Source organism: Ascidiella aspersa, chromosome 1 (genome assembly GCF_963924565.1).
Source record: "Ascidiella aspersa chromosome 1, kaAscAspe10.2, whole genome shotgun sequence".
Taxonomy (NCBI): domain Eukaryota; kingdom Metazoa; phylum Chordata; class Ascidiacea; order Phlebobranchia; family Ascidiidae; genus Ascidiella; species Ascidiella aspersa.
The window spans coordinates 24,134,824-24,149,137 of NC_139447.1; the positions used below are offsets into that span (position 1 = coordinate 24,134,824).

The 14,314-nt window shown below is 33.7% G+C and overlaps 1 protein-coding gene across 2 annotated transcripts; it reads right to left on the minus strand.

The window, feature by feature from the left end:
* Nucleotides 1–455: 455 nt before the first annotated feature.
* LOC146168416 (RILP-like protein 1) lies at nucleotides 456–14,010 on the minus strand. 2 transcript variants are annotated; one of them, XM_083388839.1, is made up of 11 exons: nucleotides 13,844–14,010; nucleotides 11,078–11,198; nucleotides 10,760–10,923; nucleotides 10,580–10,696; nucleotides 9,569–9,715; nucleotides 5,770–5,927; nucleotides 4,825–4,906; nucleotides 3,320–3,480; nucleotides 1,886–1,906; nucleotides 1,618–1,716; nucleotides 456–1,451 (listed from the first exon to the last, which is right to left on the minus strand). In XM_083388839.1, exons 1-11 carry the CDS (start codon nucleotides 13,901–13,903, stop codon nucleotides 1,196–1,198), a joined length of 1,386 nt encoding a protein of 461 aa, XP_083244965.1. In that variant the 5' UTR covers nucleotides 13,904–14,010; the 3' UTR covers nucleotides 456–1,195. The 2 variants fall into 2 exon arrangements, with proteins under 2 accessions (XP_083244965.1, XP_083244966.1); XM_083388840.1 differs by lacking the exon at nucleotides 1,886–1,906.
* Between the last annotated feature and the right edge of the window lie 304 nt (nucleotides 14,011–14,314).

The window sequence follows — 14,314 nt, forward strand, 5'->3', positions numbered from 1 at the left end:
AGCAGAACGTTATCGTCGATTGGGTTGATTAACATGTTCCATAGGTAGGCTATATAATTCATGGTTTCTTCTGGCGTTCGTGGACCCCAAGGGATACGTGGAATAGTTTTAGAGGCTCCATAAAGGCCTAATTGAAATAAAAGAGTTAAAAAAACGTTTTGGTACCTTTTTTTTCTTTTAATATATTTAAGCTTCAGTTTCACATTTGTTGGACCCAAAACAGCCGGTTTCCAAGTCCACTGTAAAAACTACATGCCGACCCTGGTCCACGCGAACCAAAATGTATTTTTTGGTGTCCGCGTAAAAAGTTTAGGACCCCTGGTGTGATTGATATCAAGCATATCGCAGTTGGTCGTTGTGCTATATGTTTTAAGTTTTATGCCTTTGGGAAACACGTAAAAACGCAAACGCTGACTATTTTGACATTTCTCGAAAAAAAGAAATTGACAAACGCAAAAGCTTCAAAGAATGTTTATTACAGTGATTGCAAGTTAAAAAGCATGAAGGTTTCACCATTTTTATAAACGAAAAAAAATTATCAAATGGCATTTAAGGCAAAGTTTAATTGCGGCAACATTGGCACACCGATTTGATAATCGTAAAATTGTCGCAATATAACACTATTTGTTGCGCCTGAGAGTTATTGCAAACAACTGCTCAAAAAGTATTAAACGATTTTAAATAAAACTTATATCACAAGTTTTAATTTTATCAACATACAAATGCAAAAACATAGTGTGTAAGTAAATAGTAAATAGAAAAAATAAAACTTGGTGATAAATCTTCAAAAAACAGCGGTACAGAAAGGCTGATTAATTCTGGGTGTAGTCCGTAGTCGAAGTAAAATCACTCGTCAAGCGTTTATTTAAACAAAAAAATTATATTTTATAGTTTCTTGAAGGAAAATACTTCTGATGAAAATAACATACTTAATATTTAGAATTTGAGGCTTGTGGTTCGAAAGCATATTGCTAAAGTATACAGTATTAACAAAAAGCGAACTTTTAGCAATCATACCAACGAACCACTACAAATAAGTAGAATCACGAATAAAGAATATGTATACTTAAAATGGTAGGCCTATTGTGTAAAAATTAGTTTTCAATCCTTAAATGCGAAAGCTCTTGGTTTTTACAGTTGCATTTTTGAGACAAGACGAAACAAAAGTTTTAAGCTTTGTATAACGGTACTTTTATTACGGTACGAGATCGTTGCGCACCGAATCCGATGACATGACCTGCATTTCAGAGGACTGGGGTGGGTCCTCTATTTCGTCGTACTGTGTCACCGTAACTCCGGGAAGTAGCTTTTCGATGTCTCCTGTCGACAGCAGGTCTTCCTCGTCGGCCGAATCCACCACTTGGTGACGGGGTTTGGCTGCTTCTTTTGAGCTGGTTGGATCAGGCTGACTCGATTTCCGCCAGGTAACGTCGCCAGTAAGATAGGAAAAGCTTAAAATTTGTTAAAAAAATACGTCATTCCACTATAATGTGGGGCAACAAAAATACTTAATGTGTGACGATTAAACTAAGAAAACAACAATAAACAACAAATTAAGGTAAATTTATAGTGTAACAGAAATATAAAAGTCTAAAAAATGAACAATTAACAACTAACAATTTCCTTATGCCGCTTTCTGCAGGTTTAGTTTTCCCCTCAAGCGCTTTCTTCGATTCCCGGATTTCGTTGAAGTTTAATTCCTCCCACGATTCGTCGCTGGAAAATTAGGAAACAACATTTTACTTTGACTGGATTTAATCGAATTACGACAAACGTTAAATAAATGTTATATCATCACTATGCGTTACCAAGTTAAAATCATAAGCACATAGCATGCAGTTTATTTTAAAACAAATTAAACAGAAAATATAATTGTGTTACTTACTAGCCGAGTTTTCTTGCCAATCTGTGTTGTCGAAAACATGCAAAAATACGGGCAAAATAATTAAAAGTTGTGCTTCAAGTCAAATAAACAACGTGCAAAATTAGGAAATTAAATCGCATGCAAAGGTTTGGGATCATGGACCGCCGAAATGTTAAAAGAAAAAAAAATTAATATGAAATGTGAAAATTTCGACATAGTATACTGTATTTCAAACTTAAATTATGGTAAAGCTCGTGTGCGGATTTAATTCAGCCTAGAATGTTTTAAATGGCTTTTTAATGCCGTTTATCTAATTTTAATATAATGCGAGAATACCGATCTTTATCATGCAAAGAAAAGAAAATTAGGAAAACCTAAAGTAATTGCAGAATATCATTGACAGAGATCCACGAGACGTAGTGAAATTATTTAACCAGTAAACCCAACTAATCTTATTCGTGACTTTTATTATTTTGTTGCAAAACGCCAACGTCAAAGTTTTGTTGTATTTATTTTAAAGTCAATACAAATCTATATTATTTCGTATAGATACCGATTATTGTCTCAACATGTGTTCAACCAGTGGTAAAACATTGAAAACTTATATCCCACATTTCAGAGGTTTGGTGAACGTGTCGCTGATTTGTGCACAAAACTACCAAGGTGCTCAGTGCCCACTATGGCAGTGCTCTTCAACCTATTTTTTATGTTGTGTACCAGGAATCGGTAACCTACGGCCAGCGGGCCGGATCCGCCAGTGTACATTATCCGGCCCGCGACCTCTTTTTACAAACTAGAAACAGGAATATTTTTGGCTTGAAGTATATTTGGGTTTTGAGGGGTCTTTTCAGCCAAAGCGATGTGTGCATGTCCACTTTATAACATGAAAGTAACATGAAAAAATAGCGTTCTTTTATGATAAACATATAGCAACAAGTCTTTTGTTTTGTGTGTGGCCAATGCGTCACGTCTTTTTGTAAATTAAAATATTTGCAAATTTAAACCAAACAAACGCCACACGTTTTTATAACAAAATTGTTGTGGAAATTTGTTACGGGCTGCCGAAAACTTGCTGAGTTTGGTAACGCCCGCGACGCGGAAAACGTTGCCGACCCCCCATGTTTAACAGCTTTTTAATATCTCCGTATACCCCACATATAGGGATCTTAGATTTGAATCCGATGTTGCCAGTTAAATTTGGTAATTGGAACCGCTATAATTTATTCGTTTTGGTAAGTGTGAATTTTTTTACGCGAGGGCAAGTGTGAATTAAGGTCTGCAGCAACGACATGCCTTACATCCAAACTTTCCACTTGCGTATTAGGTACACTTAGGCGCAGCCATCCGCGGTAAAACGAAGAGTTTGTAGCGCTTCCAACTACCCAATATAAACGGCAGATGAAGATTCGAATCTCAAAAAAACTATATTTAACTTTAGGCGTCCCCAGTACCCACCCCTTGTAGAAAAGTAGTTCCTCCTCTAGCAAAAACAGCTTAGCTTTGAGGCGGTTGCGATCGTTGAGAACTTCTTGCAGTTCCTGTAATGTGTAGCGCGGCCGGTTCGGGTCGTTCAGGTCAATCACCAGCTTGTTCGCTAGAAGGGGATCCCCTGGCCACTAAAGAAAGTAAAAAAATGACTTAGTTTCGTCAGGCAGCATTTGCTTTGGACTTAAAAAGGTTGCAATGGTCAGGATATGTTATAAGACCCCTTAATGCTTTGACGTCGTCCTAAATACATTGATAAACAGTTGGTTTATTCAAATATTTGCCTTTGTTGTCGTTAAAATTAGAAGTAACACTGCTCTGCCCCAAAAAGACTTATGCTAATTAATTTTTGGGATACTAATTCCCAAAATTACTTATATATATACATTTTACTTTTAGTTTTTGTATTAATGTATTTTTTTTTTCATTTTAATGATGGAAGAGGCAATAGGAACAGTAAAGCATTGAGCTTTACACCACACTACATCAATTTTACATAAATGTAACATACATAGATCATGTCTCAAGTTAATACTGGGTGCTGATTCCGAAAACATTATCAAAATCACCTAATTACAAAGAACCGATAATTCTGTTTCGAAATTTAAAAACTAGGTTGTGAGTGTAGAACTGTACATTCTGCACAGTCATTTGGATTAGTTTCCAGAAAATTAGGGGCTATCAGTGAAGAGCAAGGTGGAAGTGTCCACCTAGAAAGAAAAAACTATGGAAAAAGAAATCAATGTAGGGCAATGGGACTGAATGTCGTCTACTTTATGCCCTGTTAAATTGCTTAGTTGATTGCATCATCGAAGGTTGCAGAGTAGCGAGAAGAGACCAGAGATGAATGTTTTGGCCTGGTCGGGAGAACAAGGAGGTATCCTCCGGAAAGAGTAAAACCAGAATAAATAGCCAAGAAGAAGACAATTAATACAACACAGTAGGAATTTCTTTGGCAGATAAGGCTACCGCAAGAAGTTTTTAATGCAATGCAATGTTTTCACTGTAGAAGTTTTCACTGGAACATTAATATGATAGCCAATTACTGTTGGTTGTTGGTGTCTTACGAGAATTAGGGAGAATGCATATTATAAACATTCTTGAAAGTTAGAAAAGTGAAACATTTTTCCATATAATAATGTTAATTCCAGGATTGTCATCAAGATACATATGTGCCTTTATTCATTTTCATTTTTTGGACATAGACATACTTACACAATTATATAATTGTGAAAGTGTATAATGCCTAATGCTATTTATTTGTTCTAACCATAAAAAAGTTTAAAGCGTTTCGTTTTGTGTGAAAAATTGATGTGATTGTTAAAAACTAAGGTCATTTTTAGAACCAGCAACCCCCCAAAATAGCCAAAACACCTTTTACTTTTTTATTTAGCAAAATTGATGTGAATGGTAGAAGTGATAACGAGCTTGAAATGTAAAAAACAATGGATTCCAGATAGGATTATTATATTTACATTGTCTTCTAAAACCTCTTCTATACTGTTACTAGATGAAACTTCTTGGCAAGGGGTTGAGGGTTGTGATGAAGGTAACGTTCTAAACACAAAAAAATGGCGAAAATAATGTACAAATAATTAAGGTTGCATAACAGTAAACAGCTTGACATATATAGTATTAAATTCTTTAGACTGTGCACTATCGAAGTATGCAAGCTTTTAAAATAAAGGAGATTAATAACAACAATGTGTGAAAACCTCAATATAAATAAATTGGTAAAACACTTTTGTACATGCAAGGATATTAGTTAGTAAATCAATATTATATTTTAACAATTTTTTTCAGTATTATTACTTGCATAATTTTTTATGGTAGGATTGCGCAACCTTTAAAACAGACAGGTCAAATATGTGTGTATGATGATGTCGCACGCTAAATTTACTCATATGCTGATAACATAGTGGTCAAACCATCTATCTCTCATCAGCCAGATTCAGCTAAGCTGAAGTGCTGTAAAACCAAAGTTCATGAGAGGATTTCGTGCATCCTATAGTTAACTAACCCACAAAATTAAAATAATGATTGTTTTACAGCCACGTTAGTTGACAAGCCTGTTAGGCCTGTATATACTGTTACATTTTCATACTTATTCTACAGTTGGTTCTCAAAATGATATTTTAAAATATTATGATCAAAGATTGTTAGTTTGTTTTATATTTGTTTTTTTACATATGCTTTAAAACAAACCTAGGCAAAACATCAGGGGGCAATTTAATTTACCAGTGGCACACCACTAAAAACAGTGGTAGCACGGCAATAGTCTTGTAGCACAAGGTAACATTAGTGACATTACGCTATACTTTAAGGAGATAAAATAATGACATTTGCATAAAATGGCTACTCTGACATGTATCTTTGGAAGGGTCCTAGAAATTAGGTAAGTTAATGACAAGAGGTCTTACTTTAATTGAAGGTCAAGGTTAGATTTTTCCTTTTCATTTAATCTTGACTCAAGATCAGCTTTCTGTTCAATCAATGACTTTCCCTGCTGTTCCAAAAGTGACACTTTGTGTCGAACGCCAACATTTAACTTTGTGAGACGCTGAATTTGAGATTGGAGCTAAAAACAAATTAAACATTTATAAAACGTATTTGAACAATTAAATAGCTGCCAAACATTTTTTAAGAAATCAAGTAATTCCTATGGCTGAGACAATATGGGATGCAACAAGGTGCTATTCTTATACTTGACACATATTTATATTATTTTGGGCAGTATTTTATACTTTTTTATGTTAATTCATTATTGTCAAAAAGCACCCAGCAGCCATCATCCATCATATTATGTTCTTTTTGTCTTAAATCTAAAAGTGAGAATAAAATAAATGACCTGAAATTGATGCTTAACAGATGAATTTATATCTATACCATGAGTAGCTATGAGTAGCACTTCTAGTTAACTTTCTATTTAAAATAAAAGAGGAGAAATTATGACAATACAGGTCCAGTAGTACATTAAAAGTTTTTTTTCTAGATAACCATTGCTAGCTTTCAGGTGAAACCATAGACCTAACCTATAGCTATATCTACCTGCAAATACTAATATAACAAATTAAAATATAAAATATATATATCAAAGAGCGAGTTTAGCAAACTAAACATCACTTAAGTAGGTTGTTACTGGCTTACAGGTAACTAATTGCAAAAATTGTTGTTCTGGCAACAGTATATTGATTACAGGTAACTAATGCTATTTGATATCTTACAAATAGAACATCCTATAACGTGAAAAAAAAAATAAATTCATATAAACTATAGTTTGGAAATTAACTGAAGTTTATTTTAAAACATGTTATAATACTACATAGTAAAAAGAATATGTATTAAGTATGTTAAAATATAGGGCATTCTCATGTTAAAATGTTTGGCATTTTATGTGTTGGACAGCATTATATGCTGGGGGTCAAACACCATTAACAATCTTCTAATCTCAGCCAGCCAAGTTTTCTATGTGTAACTTGCCAGTCCACTACTCGTGTGGCCTAACTGCAAGACACAGACCATTCAGAAAACTCACCACGTCTAAAATGTCCTGTATAAATATAGGGAGCTAACAAGGCAAAACTCAATTAAAATGACTTTGAAAACACTCCGTGACTTAACTTAGATTTTATATGCAGTAGTATGTATTGTAATGTTGAAAATCTGGAGTGTCAGTTGGACTTGGTTCCCGTCATTAATATACAATTTAATTTTACAGTTTGATCTTATATCAAAATTCTTTGGTCTTTTAGTCGCGCCCCTAAACTTAAATGATGTGGTCAACTAAGGAATATCAACCTTGGCAGGCTAAGGCACTAAACACAGGTGTTAAAAAGTAAGTAGAATAAGGTGGGCAGAAGGCGAAAATTTTTTTGAGACTTAAAAGAATACATAATGTGCCTGCTAAAGTACAACCTTGTGCCTGGGGGTGCACACTGCACAGGCCTGCTTTTCTTACTCTAACTATGTTACATGGACAGTCTGTTTTGGGGCAAACTTGTGTGCAAACATGCATCTCAAAACCAGATTGAAAAACGTGAAAAAAAATCTTTGGTTAAATTGGGAAAATTTTTAATATATTTTGCTCGCAATAACAATTTTTATAATCCAATTTAATAAAACAATGTTTGCCAAGGTTAGAGTCACACGGTGCCCCATTGCACTCCAGTACCTTCCCACCAAAGATCTATGGCATGAAATGCCCATCCAAAAGTATGCCAATGAAATCATTTGGCATGAAATATTGCTGGCCGTGAAATTATAATGAAAAATAAAGCATTTCTAGCGTATATATGGCAAAATTTTGGCGTAAAATTTCGACAAAATAAATTATTGGTTCGGATTTTTGGCAGGCACTAATTGTGGAATGTAGTCGGGACACAGTGCATGCCATAGTATGTATAGTGCAGTGGTTCTCAACCTTTTATGCTTCGTGGCCCCCTTTGAAAGGCTCTCTACCCTCGTGGCCCCCTGCTTATAAAAAAACAAGCATTGTGTTTAACGTATTTTCACTTTTCCAAGCATTGTGTTTAACGTATGTTCACATTGTGTTTAACGTATTTTCACGTTTACTTTTTTATGTTATTAACATATACAGCCAATAATCAACGAATAAATGCATTTACTTTTAAATTAACTTAGTTAGTCATTACAAATCTTGTTCTTCGACGCACCTAATGTATTTTTTATATTCGGTTATGTTTTTGATGTCACTACATTCGTCAAGATGATTTCTCGATTTTCGTTTTATTAATGCAATACTATTACTTACAAGCTGTTGCAAATAAGCTGTGCATAAACCGGTGAATGTTGGCCTAAAAATGACCTTGAATTTCCCTGTAGCGTACTTTACCCGTTTTACGATGGAGTGTTTCTTTTGCAACTGAACGCCCGGAAATTGCGAAACCGTTGCACCTGACATTACACACTAGTTGCTCGCTAACAGCATTTGTCGAACATAGTTACGAGAAGGGTATCGACAAGTAATAATTGGTCGCGCAAAAAATACTGACACCGCACTGCATGGCTACGTTTGAAGCAGCACAGTAATTGTTTTGTTACAGCGACAGGCCTTTAACAAACTTGCCATTCGCCAACGACCAATTAGGCTTAACTTTCCGCGATGAAACAAATAAAAAGAATCCAATATTCTACTTTAAACATCCTTACACTGACGAGTCAAAGCAGGTGTCAGAAAATGTGTTACCAAAACGTTACAAGAATGGTTTATAGTCGTAATAAACTACACAAAATAACGTTAACTATGGTTAATTTTCAAAATAGTAACACTTTGGTTTTTGCAATATCTAACTAGAGAGTTATGCCCGTGGGCCCCCAATGACCGCTCCGTGGCCGAGGGCCACGGTTGAGAAACCCTGGTATCGTGCTTTTGGGATCAATTAATTTGCTGAGACACAATCATACCAAAAGGAGGCGAATGGTCAAATGAAACGCGAGATTTTTTTGCGTTTACGTCAGTAAAACAACCAAAAAAGTAGTTAAAGCCTTAGGTGGAAAAGCATGGCCTGGTGCAAACCTGATATGCCCATACGAATCTCATACTTGCCGATTTAACAAAAATAGTGACTACCGTGAATCGATTGCTTTTTTAGCTCAATATAGAAGTAATTGCAGAATCAAAGTAAAACAGCAAACACACAACAATTCTATGATAGAAATTGAGTACTATATAAAAAACATAATAAACAATCTGTATGCCATCAATATTATTCCCTGCCAAATGTACTGCGTTATGTTCCTACATATTTTACATTCAATTAAATATGTGTAGAAACAACCATAAGTTTTATTTTTGCGAGATAAATCTTTCAAAAAAAATTTAAATTATTTTTTTTTTACAAATTTTTTTTGTACTAATTTCTTCGGTTTTCTGGCTGATTTATCAGCTGAAATAGTCACAAGGTTGTCAGAATTTCTACCATACTGGTTGTTATCCTCTTACTTATACAAAAGCGTGTCATAGAACAAGTAAGGCTATTAAAACTATTTATCTCAAGGCTTATGTAGTGTTGTTTTATTATTGACATTGTCACAGAAATTTCCCCTGTTGATTTTATGGTTTGTTTAATTACAACTCTGTCTAAATATTTAAATTACCAAATTGTGTATAAAAGGCTATTTATATACCTTAGTTAGTTATACTATCAATCTGATGTATAAGGTGCAAAACAATTTTATATAATTCTTTAAGTTTCTTACTGCATCAGCTTCATAGTTTTGTTCTTCAATTGTTCTGTTTTTTGACCTAATTTCATCTCTTTGGCTTATAATTTGTTGTTGCAGCTTTCCAATGATTGATGTTTGTTGTTCCGACAATGTGTAATTTACATCATTGTCATTTTCTTCCTGTAAGTAAATGAGTTCAAAATATGGAAATCTTATCAAGATTTTACAAATTGAGTAATTAAAGAAAAAAACAAAAAAAAATGTGTTGAACTATATCAGAGGTTTTTAAACTTTTCAGGCTCGCCCCCCTTTACACAATATATTAAAACTTGCGCCCCTCTAATTTGTTTTATATCCACAAAGGCCGAGCTAACAGGCTGCTTTATACAGACAGTGCTTACATATCAATATAAACAGCGCTCAGTACAAAAAAGGCTTATTAAAAAGTATAGACCTTTTTGGCTTTCGGTGTACTAATTATATGTAAGCCGTAATCGTTGGTCAAAAAGCAACTTCAGAAGGGCTAGATCTCAGTTATTAACACATATGTATGCATGTTTCCTTGAATAAAAAAATATAGAATTATAATTTCTTTTTATATTTGTGTTTTTCTTTAGCAAAATGCACCTATGTAAATCAGCATCTGTAGTACATTGTAGCTGTTTGTTATGTCACAATGGCCACTTGTATTAAGATGTGTTGCAGAAGAATAATTATACAAAATTAAAACAAAAATTAATCCTAAAAAATCTGCTGTTGTTAAATAAACTTGTGGTCAAATATGCAACTGAAGTTAAGCCTTATATTGCAAGGGGTGAAAAATTGCATTTATTTGGTTAAAATAGTCTAAATTAAAAAAAAATATGGATCACTTCGGACACATAATATAGACTAGAATATTACTTAGTATAATCACATTTATTAATATAGAAAAAATTGCTATTAAATATAAGTTTACATGGCACAATATGGCATACATATCGCATTTAGCCTCATCAGCGCCACCCCCAGTTTAAAAAACCCTGAATTATACACTATTTATACTTGAAATTTTTCATTGAACAGAAGAACGAGCTTTTGGTTGTCTTCTTGCAAAGTTTGTACATTTTGAAGCAATTCTCTGGTCTCATCTTTCCAACTGGACTCAACTATTTCCAACTCCTGACAATTATATTTTTTGTTATATGAATAAAATGTATTGCTATAAACAACAAACCCGCATACTTCTTTTTGTTTGACATCTTTTAGCCTACTGTCAGCCTGTAATTTTTGTAGTTGAGATTTCACTTCAACTATTTCATTGATTTCCTCTTGTCGTTTTACCACTAAGAGTTCCAAAATCTCCAAAATGCGAATAATTTTTGGCATGACACCACTAAATATCGCTCCTAAAATAACAAGTAAAAAATTGAAATTTGAGTTAAAATATAGATATTACCAACTTAGAAAACCTAAATTTTGTTATTAGTATAATACTAAATTTCAAAGTAATAAAAAATACAAAAAAATTAGTTAGCATAATAGTGTGTAAAAGTTAATTACCTCCAAAGGCATCAGTCAGCCTTTCAAATTCTTGACCAACACTGGAAGCAATGTTGTAGACATCTACTACATTTAAATCTTCAGGTTGTTTTTCAAAAACTTTGTAGTTAAGATCCTCAATCTGAAATATAATAAACAATAAAATTTAAACTATTTAAAGAAAAATAATTTAAATTAATGAGAAAAAAATGTTGATAAGTGATGTAAATTAACATAATAGATATCACTTAATTTATTTGTATTTATTTAAAGTAGAAAATAGTATTAAGTTTGCAACAAAATTATTTGGATGCACACAAATGAGCCCAAATTACAACTGCAAAACAATTTTGTAAATAGTTTAAAACACTTGGGGGGATATTTTTACTACAGATCGATCGACTGATATTACCTTTTTTGACTAATATTGGTAACAAATGTTTATATTATTGCCAACACGGCACCTATACCATTTTTTACATACCTTGGAAATTGTAAATATTGAAATTAAGTGAAAACAAATGCCATATTAATGTAAACGGAGTAAAAACATGTGTGCAAGTCTAGTATTGTTTTAGTGACAAGTGCTCAAGACGAATTAATCATGTTTATGATGTCATCTTTGCATTTGATCTGAATTAGTAGACCAACTCTTTTCTGTCAAACACCTTTTCGGTTGATGGTAACAATGACTATTAAACTACCCTAACAGACAGCACTCGATGACAACATTTTCACACAATTAAATTATTTTTTAAACTAGAATATCTGGTGCGGTTATTTTAACTGTTTTTGATATTTAATTGTATATATCCCTGCCTAGATAACTGTTAAAATATTAAAACTTCCTGTCTTATCCTAAGTCTTGGTCACCTATTAGCATACAAATTTTTAGTTTATTACAATAACTACAGTATTATAAGTAAGCTTTTCACCTTAAATTACAGTCAACTGTCATTTTGTTTGTAAAGCAAATTCTATTTCCACCACAATTAAAATCACCTTAAACATTAGCCTTTTGTTGTGCTATAAAACAACCTGGAACAATCGCCGCAGTAGCCGGTAACAGTTAGTTCTAGCTAATTCATAATTTTGAATCAACAATTCTTATCAAAATCTGATGGTTGACAGAAACAGAAAGTAATTCCAAAGTAATGTGAACTGTCAACAAACTAAAACTACAAAAATGTGTTTTGGATGCTGTGGATTAGGTTGCCGTAGATATACAAGTTGTGTGAAAGGTGAAAAACGTAAATGATCACCCCAACCCAAATAATCAGATTTGATTTAATTTGAACATTAGGCAAAAGGCACAAACTCGAGTCATGATAAATAATTATTTGTTTGTGGTTTATAGCAGGGGTTGGGAAACTATGGCTTGCAAGCCTTATATGACTCTTTTGATGACGCCATATGGCACTTTTAATGATGTATCTTGCTTGCAGATAAGTTTGATCTATATCATTTCTTATTATGACTACAAATCCCTTTGCATCCAAAAGGTCTTTTTCATGCCACGGCACTCCGTAACCAAGTTACAAACATATCCGATGTATTTTTTTGCGCTTACTATGTTGACTTTTTAAGCGACCCATTTTAAATTACTATTTTTGCAAACCTAAACAATTGTTCAAAAATATAATACGGCTCTTATGAGATTACAACCAAAAATACTTCGGGTTATGGCTATCTCAGCTGAAAAGGTTGCCGACCCCTGGTTTATAGCATTGTTAAATAACACACATTTCGCGGGGTTAGGGTGCAAGTTAGTGTTTGTGTTCAGTGTATAAGGTCAAGTACGGTTATATAAAACTGCGGCTCAAGTCATTACTCATTAGAACAGTGGTCAGCAGACTGTGGGCCCCAGTCCAAAGTTGGCTGCAGAGCCATTTTTAGTAGGCCATGAGTTACTTTTGAATAGCTAAGTATTATCATGTAGTTGTTGGTCATGTGATAGCCATACATTGCACTGTATTTTTACAGTTGGTCTAGCTAGAAAATTTTATATTGTCTCAGCTTGGTCAGGCCTGCATGCGAAATGTGGCCCTGAGAATGCCTGCCGAAGTATATTTTTTGCCAACTTTAACTATATGTAAACGCAAAATTTGGGATAATCTTTGTTTTATAGTATGTTTTACATTGTGGCATGGCGGTATTTTCGGCTTAAAGGCGCTGTGTAACATTTCACCTTTTCTTGGTGTCAACAGCCCAACGTTGTGTGAACTAACTACTTGCACAATGCAATTTCTCCCAACATATTTTATTTATCCAAATTTTAAAACAAGACTAGCATAATGTATTTGTATTATGTTTGATGCAAACTTTTTATGTGATTGCGGGAGCCGCCATTCAGATGTAGAGTTGATATAATGTTAATCTTTTATGTATTGAGCACATGTCTAAGGTAAACTATTCACCAACTAAAACAAAATAGACGCATTTTTTGCGTTTCGCTTAATAAACTTGTTTGAGTTGCATATTACTACACAAATTGGTTTGCAAACAACACGTGTCTTAAACTACTTGAACTGTAATGTTACTTGTGAAGTCAAAAGTTAATATATACTAAACATACCATTACTTAGAGCAAAATGTGAATAGAATGAGCCATTCTAATACCTCAAACTTAAAACGAATTTTCTAAAATCGCCACTGTATTTGTAGTATGGTTTTACGTAGTGGGCCTTCAATAGCTCTGAAAAGATTACTTTATGTTGCAACAAAAAAGTTTGCCAACCATGCATTAGAATAACAATGAAAATCAAACTTGCTTTTGATTTGACTTACAGGTGTTAATGGATGATCAGTATATGGTTCCTCTGGACTTTCCAATTCGCTTTGGCTCATTTTACCATCTAAAGGAAAACAACAAATAATAAGCTTCAACGAAACGATTGTTGGGATTCGTTTATTGTGTTTAACCGTTTATTCAATTTTCACAGAAAAACGTTGTTGTTGTCACTGTTACGCCTCAATAGTTTTCAGCTCGTGCCTAGCATGACTGGACAAAATGGGCATAAATAAATTATATTAGGATAAAAATATTTTGTTATTTCACCTGAGGTTTCAACGTAGCTTGTTTTGCGTGAAGGTTACTCTTAGATATTTTTATTTTGAAATTAAACAAATCATATTGTTTATATAGATAAAGCGCCCCAAGCGAAAGGTGAAAACTGCCCAGGCGACCGCCGACCAGACGTGGCTTTACGCTGCTGTAACCATCGAAGCATATTATCAGCTGGTTGATTTATAACAAAA